Source organism: Neovison vison, chromosome 1 (assembly GCF_020171115.1).
Source record: "Neovison vison isolate M4711 chromosome 1, ASM_NN_V1, whole genome shotgun sequence".
Lineage (NCBI taxonomy): Eukaryota > Metazoa > Chordata > Mammalia > Carnivora > Mustelidae > Neogale > Neogale vison.
Genome location: NC_058091.1, coordinates 246038742 through 246059665, shown reverse-complemented (window position 1 = coordinate 246059665; position 20924 = coordinate 246038742). Strand labels below are relative to the sequence as shown.

Genomic DNA, 20924 nt, shown 5'->3' with positions numbered 1-20924 from the left:
GCTCTTTGGACTCTCAGAGGCCAAGCGGTGCACAATATGTGGGCGCGGAGAGACCTGTGGGCTGAGGAGGGGCCCCAGGCCAGTGCTGGGGAGTCAATTGCACCATTGCCAGGGGACGTGTCACACACACGGAGACCATGACTGCGTCTGCATGGGACGGAGCTTCTAAATGCCTGCATGGGGGCCTGAGAAATTGTGTTTGCACCCAAGTCTCTCAAACTGTAATAGCCTGGTTACCTGGGTGGGGTCTTGCAGGTGGCTTTCACAAATGTGTCTCTTCACTCACCTGTGTTTCTTATTCTGTAAATTAAACTTTTTACCCATGTACATTTTTTGTAAAACTATGAATGACTCGGGCGCCTGGGTGGCTCAGTGGTTTAAGCCGCTGCCTTCGGCTCGGGTCATGATCTCAGGGTCCTGGGATTGAGTCCCACATCGGGCTCCCTGCCGAGCAGAGAGCCTGCTTCCCTCTCTCCCTTTCTCTCTCCCTGCCTCTCCGTCTACTTGTGATCTCTCTCTGTCAAATAAATAAATAAAATCTTAAAAAAAAAAAAAACAACTATGAATGACTCTGCCTTCACATCTCCAGCAGTCCTGCTGAGGGATGTGGATGGGACGTGCTGTACGCAGCGGGACACAGTGGCCTGGAGCCTGTGGCTCCCTGGCCTAGAGCCTGTGGCCCTGGCTGCTGGTTAGTCATGGGCCAAGGCTCTACTGCAGGGGTCAAGCTAGCTACCACTCTGTCCTCCCTGTTCTCAGCCTGCTCCCTTGCACTCCAAAGTCCAGCCTGGCTTGTCCCCCAAGGGAGGGCTCAAAGAAGCCAGGTGGGCGGTGGACAGAACAGGTAAGCAGATGCTGACCCAGGGTTTTATAGGAAATGCTCTCAAGGGCCAGTCCTACCTTGGCCCCCTGAGACTACAGAGGAGATGAGCTGCTTGCTCCTGGGAAGCTTCCAGTCTGGTCGGAGAGATTGGGTGTCCAACAGACCACAAGGGGAATGGCAGACAGGAAGGGGACAGGCACTGGATGGTGAGGCTGTGCTCTTGGGGGCCATCAGATAAGGGTGGGCCCCCAGGTCACCTTGTGTCTTAGGATGGCCAGAGACCAAATATGGGGTCCTACTGAGTGACCTGAGGTGGCATCCACCCCCAATAGGGGCAGATGGTCTCCAAAGCTGAGAACTCTGGCTGCTGGCCAGACATGACAGCAGGATCGTGATGAATGGTCACCAGCCTTGGAAAGCTGAACACCCCTTCAGGCCCTCCTGTCTACCCTGCCCTGCCCTCCATTTATTTGGGAGTGCCAGGCTCTATACTTAAAAGCACAGCCCTCACCATTGCTCTCAGCCTCCTCACATCTGCTCTCCTTCCCACCCTGGAAAGCCCAGAAGGAGCATTTGGAGGAGAGCTCTGGGTCCCCAGCAGAGACAGTTACCCTTTATCTCCCACAGGCAAGGTCAACAGTCCCCACCAAAGTCCACCATCACCCTGATGTGACATGACTTCTTCATTGTTCTTAGTTTTAGGAAAGCAATAGCTATTCTTACCTAATGACTCCCTCCCTCTCTGCACCTGATCCCCAAACCCCAACTCTGTATCCTTATGATTCCCTCATTCCATGAAGTCAGATTTCTCAGAAAAGCCTGGCCCAGAATTACCACCACCTTCAGCCTGAGACTCTTATGGCCTTGGCCACTTATGTCGCGCTCCTGAACTAAGATCTCAGGCATATCCCTTCACCTGTCTTAGCAAAACTGTGGCTATTTGTAATTGCTGTGGAAGAACTCACTGTACCTGCTCTGAATTGGCTGTGGGCCAATTGGCTCTGGGCCAATTCAGGATTGACAGTATGAGTGAGAAGTGGTAAGGCAGAAACAGAGAAGGAGACCCAGGCCAGGCCAAGGCATTTGTACAGAAATGGAAGTGAGGACCCTGACATCTAGGCTAGGGTCTGGAGGGCAGGGAAAAGCTTTTCCTGAAGGAACCCTGCAAGTGGGTGTGAGAACCCCCCTGATGTAGGGCAGCAAAGAGCCAGTTGCCAGGGCTGCTGCATTTTCTCAGGGACCAAGAAGCTGGGTTAGACTCAGGACAGCCATAGGGTGACTCCAGTCTCACGGCTAGACATGAGGATATACCTGTGAGTGGTCCTGGCTGATAGACTCACCCAGAGTTCAGATTGCTGAGTACCCCAGGACCTAGCAGAGGGTGTGGTTTATAGCAGGAGAACAGGAGAGTTCTTGTTGCCTTTCTCCCACAGAAGCACAGCAGAAACCTTCTCTTTGATCCCTAGGGCCAAGATAAGGCCTAGTAGGCCAGAGTCCCCTGCAGTTGGAAGCAGGTTCATAAACATGCTGGGGTGGCTAAGCTGCCCCCTGCCCTGAGGCCAAGTTACAGGCCAGTGTATGTTCCATTCCCCTAGGGCCCCACCCCTTGAAACTGCAGGTGGCCTCCAGGGCGTAGATGAGGCATTCCTCCCTTGAGGACCAGGCCAAACTCTACCCTACTGGGGCCCAGGAGCTTGGAGCAGCAGAGCAATATTGTCTAGGAAAAGGGGGAGCAGGGGAGCTGAAGGTGGGACCAAGTCCCATGGTGTCCACAGAAGATGCAGCCTTTGTTGCCTTCCTTCCAGGTCCCCAAATGCTTTCTCGGCACGAAGTGCTAGTGTCCTACCCCAGGCAGGCTCTTGCAAACGTCCTTCCCAGGCCTCAGTTTCTTCCTCTGCTGACAGTCTGATACTGTGGGAGCCATCTGGGTACTGGGCACAGACAGTGTGGGTTGGAATCCAGGCTCCATACTTTTTAGCTGAGTCATCGGGCAACCACCCTATACCATCTGAGCTTTGCTCACCTGGTCTGCAAACAAGGTGGTGTGGGCGCCAGTAGGATAGTGTGTTGGGGGGGTGGTACCTGCTGCAGAGGGAGCACCCCAGACCTTTGTTGTCATTACCTAGCCAGAATTTAAGGTCCTTCCCCATTCCTCCCATTAGTGAGCCTGTGGAACCAGAGGAGGGATGGAGGGCTGGATTTCTGCCTCTCCTCTTATATACAAGATCCCTGTATCCTTGCCTCATTTCCTCTAGTATCCCCCAACTGAAATTAAAACTGTTAGCATAGACTCCATAGGCCTGCCGCCCCCCTAAGCCTACAGAAGTGGGGGCTTCTTCTACAATCCCTACCCCCAGAATATCAGCAGAAATGGGTCTCTTGGGAGCTGCCTGGAGCTAGGAAAACAACATGGCCGGCCAGCTATGCCCTTGCACTGCCTTACACTTGGCCTCACAAGAGAATCCTAGCTGGCAAAGACAAACCTCACTCTGCCCTGGAGGCTTAATCCTGGAAGAGCAAGTGTACCAGCTCCCCGTTCTCTTGTCCTTGTGACCACTGGCATTAGTGGGAAGAGGTCAGTGCGGGGGTCCAGTGAATTTCATGCATCCTCACCATGGAGGGTGAGTCGTGCCTGAGTTAAGCAAGCATATTACATCTGACAGAGACAAAGCCTCCCTGGGTGTTTCCACAGGGCTGCTGAGGAAAACTGTACCCTGCGAATACAACATTGGAATCTGCATAAAGTGTGAAAGAAGACCAAATGGTCCCAGAGAATGATAGGTTATGCATGGCCCAGCCCCCACAGCCAGCAGGGTTCACTTCCAGAGGAAAGGACTCCACCTCTAACCAGGCCCAGGACTTTCCCTTGTCTTTGGCAGTCCCTGCCTAAAACCTCCAGAGATCTGAGAAAGCTCTTATCTTGCACACAGCCCGCTGACAGATGTTGAAGACTGATATATCAAGAAGGTATGGTTTGTATCTGTCTTCCCTGAAGATTTTCTGCCTCCTTGACCCTCTCTGTGGGCAGCTAACATATTAGCCTCTTTTTCTTCCTATTATCAAGTGAGCTAAATGAATAAACCAACCCAGTTAAAGTGATACCTTTGGACTAAGGCATTGAAATGCCTATGACTAACCAGAAATGTCCCCAAATGTCCATAGATTTAACAGGAGTTCTAGCTGGTATGACCATGCCCCAATTTGCCACTTTACCCCAGTGGAAAGTGGTCTTAATGACAATGTTATCACAACTCCAACAAAACAGATCTTTCATTGACCTCTTAGATTCTTTAGTCAAGACTTTCTACCATTAGTGCTTAGGCCAAAACTCTTGGGAATGAGCCACAAAAGCTTTAACAGACCCCAAGAATGACCTTAAACTATTATGACCAAATTTGGCTCCCATTATATTGATGTTGCTTTGTTCAGCCACTGACTGGCTCATGAGTTAGTGTCAGATGCTGTCACAGGTACTTTCTCCCCATCAGGCCTGGGCCAAGGTCCATGGCAGGGGGTGATGGGACAGATTGGAAGGTCTGGTTCTATCCCACACTGCTTCTCCAGGCCTGGTCCCCAGAGCCCAGCTGCCTTGTGATGGGAGCAAGTAGTGTTTGAGAGTTCCTCCCCAGACATAACAGGGAGTTCTCAACTTTTTAGGACTCCTCAGATAAGAGCTAGAAAATGTCAGGACTTTGCCTTGGCTTTGGAGACTGGAGGCCACCTCCTACTTACAAGCATGACAAGATCAAGCAACAATACTTTCTGAGCTTGGCAGAATATATCAGACTGGTCCTTGCCCATTTTCTAGGTTTTTCATCATTTTCTCACTCAGCCTTTCCTTCCCCACCAGGGGTCCATACTCCTTCCAGAGGGCTGGGCCCAGGAAGGGGATCTAAGTCCAAGCAATTTCTAAGACTAAGACTGGGGAGAAGTGTCCCAGGGCTTGATTTCCCTGAGTAACCCCCTTACTGCCATGACCTCACTCCCTAGATGATGCTAGTGCTATCAGCTGATTTCCCTTGGCCAGCCTGCCTGCTGCAGGATACTGTTTATGCCTCAGGGCCAGGGACCCGGGGTGGGGAGACATGAAAAAAGCCCAAATCCAGAACTCGCCCTCAGTCATTCCTTTAACTAGGCCTTATCTGAGGGAAGTACTGCCATATGGTAGTGGTTCCCAACCTGTGGTTTTCAGAAACCTACTCCTTCACAGAGATTTTGTGTGCCTAAACTCAGCCAGAACCCTGAGAAGAAACGAAGGAAACCTGCTTCATGTGAGGTTATTCAAGATTTTCCTAACACTTTTGTGCACAGACCTGTCATATAGTATACTGTAGGGCTTGTATTCAGCACCAGTGTAGCTATTGCTGGCCATCAAAATAGCAAAATACTCTTGAATTGGCAGGTAAATAGCCCCAAGTCCATCCCTAGTGTCCACCAGCCACCCCAGCCTCTGCCTCTCAGATTTGTCCCCAATCCAGTATCTATCTGTACTGTCCAATGTGGTAGCCATTGTCCACCTAGGGCTATTTGCATTTTAATTAAGAATTCAGTTGCTCCATTGCACTGGCCATATTTCCAGCACTCAGTTGACACATGTGACTTTGCCACTGCCTACTATAGTGGACAGTGTAGAGAAAGGACATGTCCAGAACTACACCAGTAATGCCTAGCACAACGGGCCTCCGGAACCAGTTTTGGGCTGGTGTCTGTGGTGGTTGTCCATGACCAGGCCAGTACCGGGTGTTAACTTTTTTGAAGTAGCATCTGAATACACTTGGATTTGAGTTTAGTAGGACATAAAGTTTATGGCAAGGTACTCAGAACTCAAAACCTAACACTCTCCAGGCTTTGGAGCCCCAGTTCAACTCACAGCCTGGCTATCAAGCCAAGGGCAAGTGACTGCATCTATAGACTGCATCTATATGAACATGTCTGTATGCTAGGATTGTCCCCTCTTCCTGTCACCTTCTCTGTGAACATAACTCAAGGCTTCTGCAATAGGTGCGTGTCACTGCTCACCCCCAGTCAGGTGCGGGCAGGATGCCCAGAATGAGTTCTTCAGAATGTCACTATCAAAAGTAAAACCATCTACAGTTTAAATAAAAGGCCACACCCTTTATAAACAATTAACTTTTTATAAAAAGACAAATGTACATATTTACACACATGTATGTGGTCACACATGATTTAGTGATTAGATGGTATTTCCAATTTTAAAAATCACACCAAGGCGCTCACACTTCCCCCCCAGGGCCTGCTGAGGGCTGCTGGGGCCTGCCTGAGGGGGGTAGGTGGGCGCAGGGCAAGGCACGATATAAATAAATGCAAGGCTGAGAGCTTGGGGGAGTCGTTAGTGTACACCTTGATCAGGAAAGTGGCAAGGTCCACCAGAAAAAGTGCCATTTTTTTTCCCAAGCCCCTCAGCCCGAGCAGGACAGAGCTCCTCTGAGGCTGAGGGAGCACTGTCCTGCAGGGCCCCGTTTTCCTTCACATTTCGCTGGCTTTGGAACAGTCCCTAGGGCTCAGCTGGGAAGGGAGGGGGGTTCTTTGGGAACAGGATTCACTTAGTGCAATCATCTCTTAGTGCAGAGTCAGCCCTGGGGTCAGCGCTGTGTTTTTCTGAGGTCACTGGTCTGTTCCCTTGGGCCACCTCAGTGACAGTGAGACCCTCTTTCAGCAGCTGGGCTTAGAGGGAAAAGCTGGAGGCTGACTCCTCTCTGAGACCTCCACCTAACACGTCCTTCTCAGAACCCCATCTTCCCAGGAGCCAGGGCCAGCTTTACCCCGCAAGATAAGCCCAGACCATGGCATGACTGACTGCAAGAGGTCACTATCCTAAGGAGGGAGGCCCCATCCCTGCTCAGCAGTGGAGTAACACTCTGCCATGTCAAGGAGCCCACAGGAGTCCTGTTTCTCTGCATCACAGCTACCGTGATGCCAGGTCCTGCTTGCCCAGGGGAGTAAAAGGGGGCTGGGGCCCAGCTATGGCGCACAAGGAATGGCCTGGATAGAGGGCAGCCTGACTGGGGGCAACAGGCCCTCCACCCAGTTGGGGTCCATGGTCTTCAGATCTGAAGATATCAGTCCAATATACCCTAGAAGATGTGAAGAAGGTTGTATGAGGATGGAGGATGAAGACAGGTGTGTTCTCCCGCCCCCTCAGCCTATCCCGGCCACAGACACAGCTGCCTCTACTGGCCACCCACAGCAGTAAGCCTCCCTCATCTTTAGGCAAATCTAAGTTCTTGGGAGCAGCAGCCAATTCACAAGAAGCGTTTAAGAAAGATGGTTTGCCTCTGCTGCTCCCTAGCCCAGCCCCCCACCTTTTACCCACCCCCTGCAAACTTCTCCCTTGTAGGAGAAATCCTTAGCTCCAGGGACTTCTTACCTCCAGGGCTGTCAACTTCTGGCTCCTCCTTGCAGCTGAAGTCTCCATAGAGAGGGGTGGGCTGGGCCCCGGGTTCATTGAGCAGGTACCCCTTCCCATCCACGTTTGTTGGCTGCCACCCCGTCTGCTCCAAGAGCTGTGGACAGAGGAGCAAGAAGCCATCAGCTTACTTCCAGTGCAGACTCATCCTCTGGCCCTGCCTTCAGTGAGCCAAAGCTTCGCTGCCAGCCTCATACCCTTGGCCCTTTGCACATTCTCAGGTGGATGCAGTTGTGGAATGAGGCTAGGAAGAGGCCTGGGAAGGGAGGGTCTGCCCTGGACTCCCACTCCCACATTTATGTCTGGCACAGAATCTCCAAGACTTTCCCCCTCAACTGGGGGAGGAGGACATATCTACTGGGAATGTGGCTTAATGCAATGGGCAGCATCATGACTCAAGAAAAGATGTCTAGAAAAACCTGGAGATAAAGAGCTACAGCTATGTTTCAAGTTTTCTATGCTGATGAAACAGAGCCTGGGTACAACTACTGCAAAAATGTTTTTATATTCACTTTTAAAACTGAAGGAAAAAAAAAGAAAGAAAGAAAAAAACCTGGAGAATAATTTGCTTTAAAAAAAAAGAAAAGAAAAAGGGAATAAACCCCATCAGATTACAGATCCCAAAGGCTGATTATGAAAACCTAACGTGCACTCCCTAACCAGCGGGGCAGCAGGCCTGGGGCGTGCTGGGGCAGAGGACGCAGGCCAGGGTCCCGGTGCAGAGAGTGGCTGACTCAGCACTGTTTCAGGCTCTGGAGCTTTGCTCCTGGGCAGCTGGTCAGAGAGCAGGCCTCCCTCCTATCCTCACTTCCACGGTGTCTCTCCCAGTAGCCGAGGAGGGCACCATAGGTGTGACACCTGTGGGACTATGCAAGCAGTCCAGTCACAGGAGCCGCTGCCTACGCCCTCTGATATGTAGTCTCTGAGTGGCTTTCTCTCTCCTAAGCAGCCACTTTGAAAGAGTGCCTAGGGAAGAATGGGCTTTACCTTCATGATGTCCTCAGTTAATTTCCCTTCTTCATCCTCATCAGTTGTGGCTGTGGGTGGGAAGAGCAAGAGATTGGCTCAGCCCTGCAGCTCGGGCACCACCAGTGCCCTCACCTTTCATGCACGCACACACACTGGCCTCCCAGCAGACATCTGCGACCACAGTCCTAGTGACTCAGCCTCCCGAACCCTGAAGCCACACCTCTTCCCACCCTCCCCCCCTGCTTCCTTCCTCACCCTCAGAGACTGGGCTGCAGAGGAGGCAGGAAAACTAGCCATCAGAGACCAAAGTGCAGCCCCCGGCTACCTCTATCTTTTCTCCAGCACAGTCAGCTCCATCAGTGCCTGGTGGAGTTCTGAGCATCCATCCTCTCTCCCTCAGGGAACCCTTCCCAGGACCCAAACAAGAGGCAGGCAGGCAGCCCTCAAAAGCACATACCTTCTGAAGTGGAGGGCATGGGTGACACCTGTAAGTTGTAGAGGTCACTGGTGCTATCCGGCACAATTTCCACTGGGATGTGCCAGTCAGGGAGCGTACTAGTAACGGCACATGGGGACAGTGCTGAAGGACAGGAGAAACCGAAGGTCAGAACTGTGGGCTTTCTCAGTTTGCAGGACACCCAGCAGCCCTGGCCCTGCTGCCTGCTCCAACTGGCTACTGTCCTCAAGCACAGTGCCCCCTAGACCCAAGAGAAGGAGCCATCCCCGTGACCTATGTGCTCTCATGCCAGAACCAGCCCAGCTCACCTGGAGTTAGGTCCTGCTCAACCTCCAAATCCTGCCTTATGTAGCCCGGGGCGGTGTAGCTGCTGTGGTCATCGGGCAGGGTGGAGCTGCTAAGTGCGTCGGAGAAGGTATCAGGACTGGAGTCACCACATGGCTGCAAGAGGAGGGAGGCACTCAGGCCTAGGCTTGCTGTGGCATTTCTTCCCCTGCCCACCCTGACTCCCAGGAGACCAAAGATTAGCAGCTTAGGACCACACTCACCTTCCTCTTGGCCTTGCTCTTAGCATCTCGGCTGGACTTGGACTTCCTCTCTGTGAAGCAGATAGGCTGTCAGTCTTGGGACAGGCACATCAGCCCCAGCAGCCCTTCTCACCTCCTCCCTACCCCCCTCCCTAATTGCTACCCAAACACCCAGAGCTCTTGGTTACCTTTCCTCTGGTTCTTGGTGAGGGGCGGGAGCATTCGGTAGACCCGCACGGCTGAGCTACCCTTGTTCCTGCTCTGGTCCTTCACTTCCTCAATGTCTGGCAGGGAGTTCATGGCACAGCGAAAGTTGGCCTTCCATGTCTTGGGATCTGGCTCCTTTTCCCCTGCTTTGTATCGGCCTAGTGGGCAGAAGAGGGAAGAGGACTGTCAGGGCCATAGGTGGGGATCTTCAGCTGCCCCCTGGCTTGGGAGGGGGAAGACAAGAGTAGCCCTGAGCTGTCATGCTGCCAGAGACCCACACAGGCCAAACAGCCAGTATTCCTGAGTGACCATCTGCAGGCCTCAGGAGTTCTCAAATGCCCAGGCTCAGCTCAGACACATTCAGCAGGCCTCTCCGAAGGGCCCAGCCAGAAGCACTAGAGGGCCCATGTGTCCTAAAGTGCTGTACTGGTGCTATACCATGACCAGTCTCCCTGCTTGGGCTGTCAGCAGTCAGAGAGCAAGTAGGGGCTAGGGTTTATCTGATATTTCCAAACACAGGAGTGGACAAAGAGTAGGCATCAAAGAACAGTTACTGATAGGCATGCTGACTGATCTGAGATGGACCAAGAGCCCCAACCCTCAAGGATAAAAGGAGGCTGCTAACTCTATGGGCCTTGGGTCAGGACCTTGGTGATCATCAAGAAAATGAAAGACCTGGGTCTCTTTCAGTATCCCAGCTCACAAGTGCTTGTGCCAGGGGGAGCTTTCAACCAGCCACGAACTCCTTGAAATCATATTTTCTAAGATACTGACTTCACAAGTTTCTTTAAGAACTTGGTGAAATGATGGACCTCTTCCCCCAGAAATACAAGTCTGCCCCCTCCTCACCCCCAATTCTGTACACAGTCTCGGGAACTCAGAGACCCCAACAAAGAACCTCTGTGTTAACAGAAGTGACTCCCCTTGTCTCTTCCCTGGACCCTTCAGGGCTGGAGACCAGGGCACACACCTGTGTGAATGGCCCAGCTTCGGAACAGACAGGCATCCTTGTTAATGTCCCAGCCATGTTTGGCAGCGTGCTTCCATGGAATCTGGAAGATCATCTCCTCCTGAATGGCACACACACACACACACACACATATACAAGGCTGTGTCATCTCAGAGGCCACAGGCTTTTTGCATGAGTCTGCCCAGCCCCCCAAGTCTGGGAAAAGTTTGACTTCCCCTTTTCACCCTGACATCTGGCTTGGGTTGACCCTTCCTAAGAACGGCTTAAACAGACAACTGTATAGCTCTCAATCTCTCAGTAGGGGCTCTGGGTTCTGAAGAGCTATGGCAACATCAGCTCAGCAAAGGTCTCCCTCTGCCTGTTACAGATGTGTGGGACACACACAGAGCACATTGGGATGCTCTCTGGCTTTCAGCACCAACATGGAAGGGAGGACTCCATCCATCATACAGGACTGCTTAGGACACCTGGGACCACTGGCTCCTACACAGGGGGTCCTGGCCATATACCTGAGGGAGCCCTCTGCCAGTCTTCGATGCTGACTACCTGTGTGACACTGGCACTGTCACTATACCTCTTGGTCCCTCACTGGTCTCTGTGAAACGAGGAATCACAGTGACAAATATAAAGACTAAGCCCCACTTTTGTCATGACTGGTGGTTAACGCTATGGATTTTTGAGTCTGACTATTCAGGTTCAAATCTTGGCTTTATCACTTCTTCTGTGAACTCACGGTCTACCTTTCAGGGCCTCAGTTCCCTTATGTGAAAATGGAGATACTAATAGGATCTACTTCACAGGGCTACTGTGAGGACTCAGTGATGCAATATAAGTAAAAGACTTATCACAGTGTCACACTTGCTTGTAGGGAGTGTACCCTAAGCATGAGCTATCATTATTAATATTATTATTACTACAAGGTCTGCAGGGTCTGTGTTGCCGTTTGTGCACCAGCATGAGGTTTCCTGGCCCTGGGCCAATGGTGCAAGGTTAATTTTTGGGTCTGCTGCTGAACCAGCCATACTTCTTGTCACTAGTGCCCACTTCTCTGTCTCCTAGCTTCCGGGAACCCTGTAGGATGCTGTGTGTTTGTAGTCTCCCTCAGAAGAGATCAGAACTTCTGGCTCTGCAGATGCTGGGAGCGTCCTGCTGCTAGAAACTGTCAGTGCCCTCAGGTGAGTGCCTCCTCCACTCCGAAAAAGGAAGGCAGAAGTTGCTTAAGTGCAGTCCAAGGCTGGGTCTTGCATCCCCCCTGCACGCAGGACCCACTGGGAAGCACATCTGCCTCCTCCCCATCACTTCCCTTTTTGAGCTGTATCTGATCCCTTGGTCCCCCAAAGAACATGTGTTAAAATAGCAGCAGAAAAACCCAAAAGGTTACACTCACTTTATTGATCCAGATCAGCCCTGGGATCTGGTTGGAATTAATCTGCATCTCTAGCCAGGGTCTCATGCGCATCCGAGTGATGGGCATGTTGGCTGTAAAGAGAAAACAGAGGCTCTGGTTTGGAGTCTGTAGAGCAGCCCCTTAGGCACTACTTGCCGGCTATCTATCACCACCCCTACCCCCACCCCTCCAAGGACATTCAGTTACTTTCCTATGCCTTCCACCAGGTACCAAGTACTACAATCATGGGGGAAGGGGCTTTCACGGTTATAAAGCTGCCCTCCAAATATTTTCAACATCTTGGGTAAAAACACTTAAGCCCCTTCCCCCACACTCCTCTAAACACTCTTGGGAGGAGACAGGAATGCAAGTGATAGTTTCAGGATTTATGTGCAGGAAAAACAGATAAAATACACAGATATCTTAATAGCAGAACTTTCCTCCCAAATTCAAATCCTTTGGGAAGGGAGAGGCTTCTTTTGGTTGATGCCAATAAATTCCCCTACTTGAGTTTCTGCCACTACCACTAGCTGTGCACCTTCCCTAGTGGCAGGCAGTCACCCCGCACTCTACCCGTCACCCCCACCCCACCCCCATTTAATCTACGCTGCTCCAGACAAGGTACCCCTCCGGCCCTGCTCCCTTCCTCCGCTTGGTAGCCGAAGGAACACCTGTGGCGCCTCTTCCAAAGCCCCAGCAGGTCTGCCAGCCATCCAGGGCATCAAGTCCCAGCCCCCAACACCTGCACATACGGCCAGAAACCTAAGGCCTGGGCGCAGAGCTGGGACCGCGGAAAGCCCGCGCGAGAAGCACGGGGCGCCCACGCGCGGACGTACACTCAAGTCCCCGGCACCGCTCACGAATGCGCGCGACAAACCTACCGAGCCACCCAGAAGGCCGGGTGGCTCCGCGCACAGAGATCTGCGACAGCGGCAGGGCGCCGGCAACCTCGGCTCGTGGGCGGTCCACGCCGCGCGGCCCGCCCTCCCCGCGCTGCCGCTCGCCGCTCCTCCAGCGCCCTCCCGAGACCGCGCGGGGGCCCAGGCAACGCCGCGCGCCCGCTACTCTCCCGGCTGGGGTTGTCGGCCCCCACTTCCTGGTGCCCTGCGCGCCTTTGTTCGACGCCACCGGTCCCCCCCGCAGCGAAGGCGGGCTCACCTCTGCAGCGGGCGCGATCCAGCGGCGGCGCCCGAAAGTCCTGGCGCGGCTGGGGCAGCTGTGTCCGCGCCGGGAGCGCAGTTCCGGGAGGTAGCGCGGGAAGGCAGAGGATGCCCGGGTCGAGGGGCCGTTGGGCACGGCTGGCCTTGGCTTGGCACAGCTCCTGCTGGCCTCTGCTCGACCGGGTTTAGGCGCACGTCCTGCCTCGACGAAGGAGTGGCGCGCTCTGCCGGGGCAGCGGCGCCGGCGAGAAATCTAAACACTTAGCGGGATTCCCCCAACCCAGGCCCGGCCCCGCCTCCTAAAGAGCCGCGAGGGCGCCTATTGGTCGGTGCCGCCCCATCATTTCGGGGAAATCAGGCTGTTGTAGAGCTAGCGGCGAAGGGGAAGTACAGGGCGGCTGCTCCTCCCCACCCCCTCCGGCCCGGCGCCGCCGCCCTGGGGCGACCGCGGGCCCGCCCCGTCCGCTCCCACTCCACCCCCACACCAGCTACCCGGGAGAAAGCTGTCCTGGAAAGACGAAGGCCCCCGGCCCGCAGTTACTCCCCTCACTCCGTATTCTCCCAGCCTGCTTGATCCTGTGGCCAACTCTTCACCCTCCTCTCCTGGGGGTGGGGGACTTCTGTCTTCTGAGCGCAGGTGAGGTGGTTACCCGGGCACCTGCCGTCCTCTTCAGGGTGAACATACCGGGATTGAATCCCCGTAAACTAGCCTGGTTCCTCAAGCCTGCTCATGCTGTGCCGAGAAAGAAGGGCCTGGGCCCTCATACTCCCCCTTCTCGAGCAGTGACCCACCTCTAGGGCACTCACCTCCATTGACGAAGTAAGGGAAAGCCTAATCTGCCTGGGGGTTCTGCCTGGGGTGCTGCCTGGGGCTGCCGGAGGAGAGGAAATCCCGGTTTGGTCGCTGTAGGTGCACCTGACATGGGACTGGGAACTTCAGTCTCCTCAACTATAAAATAAGAAGCCCAATCTCGCTGGTTTACAGCGACGGAGAAATTATGTCTGTAAAACAGCCTGCCGCACTTGGGGACAGCAGGTGCTCGCGGCTTTTGAGGTCCCTGCCCAGAGACTAACAATGGCAGAGAGGCACCTCCCCCTCTTGTGGGTCTACATCCTCGGAACTGCTATTCAGCTGACTTTAGGGAAAGGAAGGATTTCAGAGAAGCCACGACTGTTGAGTTGGGGTAGGGCTTGGGTAGCTAGCACTCCAGTCTTAGGCCACGTACACAGCCTCACACGGCCCTTGCATTGGGAGCTCCTTTGTAGCTGCATTGGTATTGCCTGGCGTCCTCAGCAGAGAGATTCTGGGCAGCATGGGGGAAATTGCTTAGGGATGGCCAAGGCCATGGATGTGGCCAAAGAGTTGAGGAACCCAGGTCCCAGGCTCTTGGGAAGGGCAACTACTTAACTATTGTGCTTTAAAATAGACCTTGCCGCACTTGTACTCCTAGAGACTGGACTGAGTGTTCCTTTTCCATCCAGAACTCTGGCCCAGCAGGTTCCTTCCTCACCTTCCCCAAAGCTGCTGACTCAGAAGTCAATTGCTCCCCCAGGCTGGGCTGGTCCTGTCATTCCCCTCACCCAGCTCTCCCTTCACAGCAGCAGCACCCAGTTGCAATGGTGCAGGCTATAAATAGACTCGTTGATGCAGCATTCCACCTGTCAGTCACTCTACTGACTCCCTCCCACAGAGGAAATGGATGGGTTAATCCAATTCTGGTGCACTAGAATCTGATGCTATGATAACGCGAAGCTTGGTTCCCAAGACACCAGCAAGAATGGGTCAGAGCGGTTTCCCAGAGTGCGGTGGGTACAGTCACTTAGAGAGGCAAAAAGGCAGGAGGAACTGCAAGGAAGGAGCCTAGCTGGTTGTTAAGAAAAATGGAAGAAGATCCAGAAGCCCAGCAAGGCATAGAAGGGTTGGGGTGCTTTAAATGGCAGACGGAGTGGTAACCCACTACAGAAATCAAGACCTTCGGAGCCAGAAGAGCAGAAAGCAGGTGGCTCCTGAGTTGTGAAGTCTGTTCTCTATGCAGCAAATGGATGCTTGTCCTGTCTCTAAGAACCTGATATAGTGAATGGAAAATTCAAAATGAGATCAGGGAAAGGAAGTTTGCACCTCATGTGTCTCATAAATTGATCAGAATGACCCTTTAAAGGCAATAGGAGCCTGTAAAAAGTGCTTTAAAACAAGAACTTTATTTTAATTCACAGATAATCATCTGTATCTGTATATCTTTCCATGTCATGAAGTGTACTTCTACAATACAATTTGTAATGGTATATTTTATTCTCTAATAAGGATAAATAAAAACTTACTGATTAATCTCCTGTTGTAGGATATTTAGGTTATTTCCATATTTTCCTAATACAGACAACAATGTGTAGCTAAATCTTGCCCATGTCAATTTTTTTGCTTAGGAGAAATTCCCCAATGTTAGAATTTACTGATGAAATTGTCATTTACATATTTGAAGGGGTGTTTGACCTTTTTTTTCTTTTTAACTTCTAAGTCTAGGGATTCTTTTTTGATATTGAAGCCTGTAGGAATCTGCTTATCATGATCAAGGGTGCTACACTACCAGTCAATGAAATAAAACTACACCCCGGTTAAGTGTCCCAAATTTTTGTTGTAACAGCTCTTGAATCCATTCTAAAATGTATCACACATTTCCTGTGATGCTAAGCAAAACAGAGCCTTCCCTAGGTTTTTCTTAGTAATTCAAGGCCAGGCCTTTAGTCCTCTCTGACTCAAAATACTCATCTTCTGTCATTTCAGCCATCCCTTGTGGACAGTTAGCCTCCAAACACAAGCTCTGGTTGCCTTTTGGACACTACACTACAGCCCTATCCACAGATTCACAGAGACACAAGCAAAACTCTTGGCCTCCCTCCCCTTTCTACACTACCCCTAGCAGCTTTCTCTCATCCTAATTCCAGCTCCTTCCTGGTTAAAGTCTTTTCCTATCCTCCTCCCTTCTTTGCTTCACCTGGTCCTCCAGATCTTTCTTCCCTGCATCCTTGTGTTTTCACATACCAGGACCAGACTGTTACTGCTACAGCCTATCCTCAGGCCTCCCTCCCTCCAGGGCGGGCCTGCCCCTATAGATGCCTCTGCACTAGGATGATCTGCCTAACTCTGTTTGATCCCCTAAAAATTCGGGTCCACCAGGAGCTTCTGAGTTTTCCCCAGACTCCTTAGCCCCACATTCAGGTCGCTGCTCACTCTGATTTCCCAGGTAATCAGGTTGATACCAACCTGATCTCCCCCAGCTCCCCTACCCTTGGCAGAAACTAGAGAGCAGTGGAAAGAACACAGGATTTGGGTCTGAAAGCCTGGGTTCATGTGCTTTTGCCACTTGCCATGTGGCCCTAGGCAAGTTACTGTTCCTCTCTGGGCCTCTGTGTTCTCTGTAAAAGAGACAGTCTGCCTATCTCTCCTAATTATTATGAAGATGAAATTGGATAGACTATCAAACTTTCTAAATGGTAAAACGTGAGCAAAATGACACGTATTAACAGTACTGCGTAAACCTCTCACTGCATTTCTGTCTTTCCCTTCTTGTCTTTGCTCCTTCCATTTGCTCCTCATCCCTATCTTCCTCTGGTGTTTGGCAACACTCACACACACACCCCTCTCAGTCTCATCCCCTCCCTTCCTCTCCCCATCCAACACACAAAGTGTCAGTCTCCATTTCTGGGCCCAGAGGAAATTCGTGGTCCTCTAGGAAGAACCCCCAAAGCTGCTGCCAGACCAAATTCCTTCCCTGCCTTGTAAACCCCTAGTTCTTAACTTTCATGCTTCCTTTTCTGCACTTACCACCCAGGTGGTGAACATCTAGAGAACAAAGTTTGCATTTTTCTGCAAGAGACCTACCTGAGTAGGTTCCTTACATCTGCAGGTGGAGTTAGCTGGGGTTAGCTCTGGTCTCTCACAGCATGCCTCCCTCCATACCATTACTTAATAAGGATAATTTGCACTGTATTAGGCCCTGGAGTTTTCTAGGTTGACGGAGCCTCCTTTGAGGTGATTTCTGCAACAGGGATGCAGGGGTCGAGATCATTCCTATAGGAGCCTCTTCCCCATGACCATTCCAGTCCCTAGCTCCCTCCGTTGGGCTCTCAGAACACAGTGTTCACCCCCTGGGGAGGTGGGGCTCCAGTAGCTCTGAAGTGCAGAACTCAGCCAGGCTTTCACCAGGTTTTTGAAAGTAGGAGGGCACTGGGTCCCTATGGAGCAGGCTACCCAGAGAGAAAGCCATGGTCCCCAAAGCAGAGGAACCCACAGCATGCCTTCTAGCCTTCCAGCTCCTAAGGGAGGGCTTTCTAAGATCCTCAAAATTCCTTCCAGCCATCATTTCTGTTTTGACAGCAAACCTGGAGGCAGGCAGTCCTAAACTGTGAAATGCAGAACACAAGTCAGGCATAAAATCGTCCGAAAACACCCAAAAGCTTGGAGAATCCAGCGCTCATCACCCTGCCTGAAAGGAACCTAGTTGGAAGAACAAAAGTCGTTTCTTAATTCATTCAACAAATATGAATCTCACTCCTGCTCTGGGTCAGCAACGAGTTTCGCTCAAGACGAGCGCCTCCCCTCTCAATCTCTGGCAAAAATGCTGTATGACACAGCAAATAAGCGTTGTGCTCTTACAAAAATCCTAAATACAGAGTGGGAGGCTGCAGCTGGGGGTCCTGCGATGGAAGAGTGGGCCAGGAATCGCTCCAGCGCTGTGAACTGTTCCGGAACCTCGGAGGGGGAGCGGGAGTCAGTGTTGGCTGCCGCTGATGCCCTGTGCAGTTTCATTTCTTATAAACACTGGGTTGGGAGGAAAGAGGCCTCAGCTCTCCATCCGCCCCGTGGGGCCCCGGACCGGGGGCGGGGGGTGCTCTGGGGCCAGGCCTGGAGGCCAAGTCCCGGAGTGACTCCGCCTGGAAGCACCATCCTCCCCGCCCCCCACACGAATGGGTGGTTCGGTAGCGCCTGCGCCCACTGTCGTTCGCCTAGAGCGCTCCTGGCAGAATTCTAGGCTTTCCTGGGGGCAGCAGCACCCTTATTTCGCCCTGGGGAACCCGAGTCCTGATCTGGAGCCCCTCGCCTCCAGGTGACCCACGCTCGCGCTGCCCCAACCTGATCTGAGCGTGTGTGTGTGTGTGTGTGTGTGTGTCTGGGGAGGGGGCACAAGCCTTTCAGGCTAACTTCCACATTCCTGCTCGGCTCCGGCTGGGGGTGAGTCCGGGTAACCGGCCGGCTTCCTGGAAAGGGAGGGAGGGCGGAGAAAAGCAAAGCCTCCCAGCCGTGCCGCCCTGGTGGCTGCCTGGGACCGCCCCTCCCCCTCCCCAGCTGGCTGCCCTACCCGTGCCAGGCAGCTCACCTGCCCGCAGCCCAGGGCACTTCCTTCTCCACCCCTCCCAACCTCCCGCTGCGGGCTAAGCGTTTTCAGCCAGCTCCGCAGTTCCAGGCTGCGTGAGCTTGGGCAAGCTGCTGAACTGTTATTTATGCCATTATCACCCCCACCCCTTCCGCGTGATGAAGCTAGCAACACTCCGGGTGCAGAGCTCTTTGTAAATGCCCCTGCCATTCCTTCTATCCCCACTGGGTGGCGGGCACACAGTAGGGCGCCCACAAATGGCGCCCACCTCTGGACTGCTGCAGCGGAAGGCCGCTTGGGACACTCCGCAGTCCGCTGCAGCCCCGGCGACTCGGGCTGGACTCGAAGCTATCTTGTGGGAGGCGTGGGTGTGCTGAGCCGCTGGGCTGCAGCAGCCAGCCGGGCTCCGCAGGTGGGGAGGGGCGGGCTAGGCAGCCCAGAAACGACCAGCCCACCTGCGCGGGCCCCAGCCCCCACTCCGGGTACTGCGGGGCCGCGCCGGAGGGGCGGGGCCTGGGTTTCGGTTTCTTGCTAATGCGGCTGCCACAGGGAAACCGAGGAATTTCCGGGAACCGCGCCGGGATCGCTGAGGTTCGCGTGGCAGCAGCGGGTGACGGGCGGCCGTCCAGTGTCGAGGGCCAGTGGCCCTCTGGAAGTTCCAAGAGGAGCTGGGGAAAACCCGTCCCGGAAAAGCCCCACCTGCATGCACCTGCCCCAGCCCCCAAACAGAAGGGGCGCTGTGGGAGTGTGAGGAGGGGGCTGTGCATTGGCAGGTGGAGTCTGAGAAATCAGGAGGCCCCTCAAACGGGTGAGCTCTCCAGTTGTACCACTGAGTGTATGTCACATCTCGTTTTATTGCCTCCATAGCTCTTATCATTGCTGAAATGATCCCCTCTATGTACTTTATTTATTTATTTATTGGACGATTTCTCCTTCTATAACTTGGAGCTCCTGGAGTGTGCAGCCCTGCCCCCACTAGGGCCTAGAACAGAAGGGCCTTAACCACAAGAGGGTCTCCGTATTAACTGAATGAGTGAAGAAATGGAGTGAGAAGCATTGAGGGCAGGTCTTGTGACCCTCTGACTTGCTTCCAGGAGACCTCTGGGCCCAGCTCTCCTGTCTCCCTACCCCAGTCAAGTCCTGATGGCCCCAGCTAACAAAGGCACCCCCACCCCCGCTCAGTAGAAGAGGCCTAGGGGGGTCATCCCCTGTAGGGGGGAGTCCCCTGTATCTCCCCGAGAACTGCCCTCCAGATGGGGCTGTTGGGCAGTGCACAGACTATAGTCACCACAGAGGAATGCTGGCTGTGGGGGTCGGCCACTTCCTTCTCTCACCAGGGCTTGCAGCTCAGGCCAGGCGTGATTGTGGGTTGGGCCTGGATCTGAGCCAGGAAGGGTGGGAGTTTGGAATGGTGAGAAGAGTCCTGGCCTCTTCAGACCAAAGCAATGCCTGGAGGCTGGGTGGGCAGGGTTACCTAGATTCTTGCTTTTGAGACCCCAAGTCTGTGACAGGGATCTCCTTTCCAATAGCTCGAAGACCATGACTCATGAAAAGACAAAAAGTGGAGCTCTCTCAGTCCAAAAGAGCTGGGGGTGGGGCAGGTGCCATGGGGCCAAGTGGAAGCAGCCAGTCAGCCAGTGGAGGGACAGGCAGATAGACCCTCTAGCATCCCTTGTCCAGGCCATCACTCTCTTCTTCTGTCACAGGCTAAGGATCAGGGTGGCTGGCCTGGGAGAGAGCCAGGGAAACTCCAAATGCTGCAAGAGTAGAGCTTGTGCTCCTAGCATAGCCCCTGGTGACCTGGTGACTCATACTGGGAATCCCAACTCCAGGGGCTGTCCTAGGAATAAGGCTCAGGACAGAGAAGGGGGGGTGCCCCCAAGGGGACAGGCAACCATGATAGCAGTTTAGTGAAACCCTAGACCAGTAGGTTATTGTCCCCTCCCTCTGTTTCCCAAGACTAGAGCCCGTGCCGGTCCTTTGCCTAGTCCAAATAATATCTTCGAGGCAGGGAGCCAAACCCTCATCCTCGCCAATAAATTTGACGTAGGAGAGGACCAGAGTGTCTGTGTTGGGCTCTGTTCGAGGTCACATTTCAGAAACAGTAGGTGTACCTCAAGCTAGATGATAACACAAATGTGTCTTTGTAGTTTGGACACAGCAAGTGCTGAGTTATAGGTATATTCATACAAGGACAGCAGGGATGAGGCAAGGTGGGTGGTCTGGTGGGTGCTCTCTCTTGTTCACTGCTGTGGTACCAGGATCTGGCGTTGGCTGAGCATAGCAGGTGCCCTGTGAACCAGTGTCCCAAGGATGGGTGATGGATGAATGGATGAATGTATTCACATTGCCTCAGCAGTTTGCACACTTTCGCTGAGGTCGTCTTGGCATCAAGACAGTTTCTACAGAAAGTCTTGGATCACCCAAAGGGAGGAAGGATGGAGGGTTGTGGCTTCCCTGAGCAGCACTGTGGTCATTTCTGTCCGGTTCTGTCTCTCCAAGGAGACCTCTGCTCCCTTTCCCATTGCCCTGTTCCCTTGTGTGCCCTCTAAACCCTGCAGAGAGACTGGGACAGTACAGTGAGAAGGGCCAGCCAGATACAGAATAAGAGGAAGGGGCTGCTAACAG

General features: G+C 53.2%; 1 protein-coding gene across 2 annotated transcripts; it reads right to left on the bottom strand.

Moving 5' to 3' along the window:
* Positions 1-5938: 5938 nt before the first annotated feature.
* Positions 5939-13159, bottom strand: IRF1 (interferon regulatory factor 1). Of its 2 annotated transcripts, XM_044227988.1 has the most exons (10): positions 12926-13159; positions 11768-11859; positions 10381-10480; positions 9392-9568; positions 9225-9274; positions 8985-9117; positions 8677-8799; positions 8238-8287; positions 7212-7347; positions 5939-6918 (listed from the first exon to the last, which is right to left on the bottom strand). In XM_044227988.1, exons 2-10 carry the CDS (start codon positions 11852-11854, stop codon positions 6806-6808), a joined length of 969 nt encoding a protein of 322 aa, XP_044083923.1. In that variant the 5' UTR covers positions 11855-11859; positions 12926-13159; the 3' UTR covers positions 5939-6805. The 2 variants fall into 2 exon arrangements, with proteins under 2 accessions (XP_044083923.1, XP_044083931.1); XM_044227996.1 differs by lacking the exon at positions 12926-13159 and having other exon boundaries at positions 11768-12627.
* Between the last annotated feature and the right edge of the window lie 7765 nt (positions 13160-20924).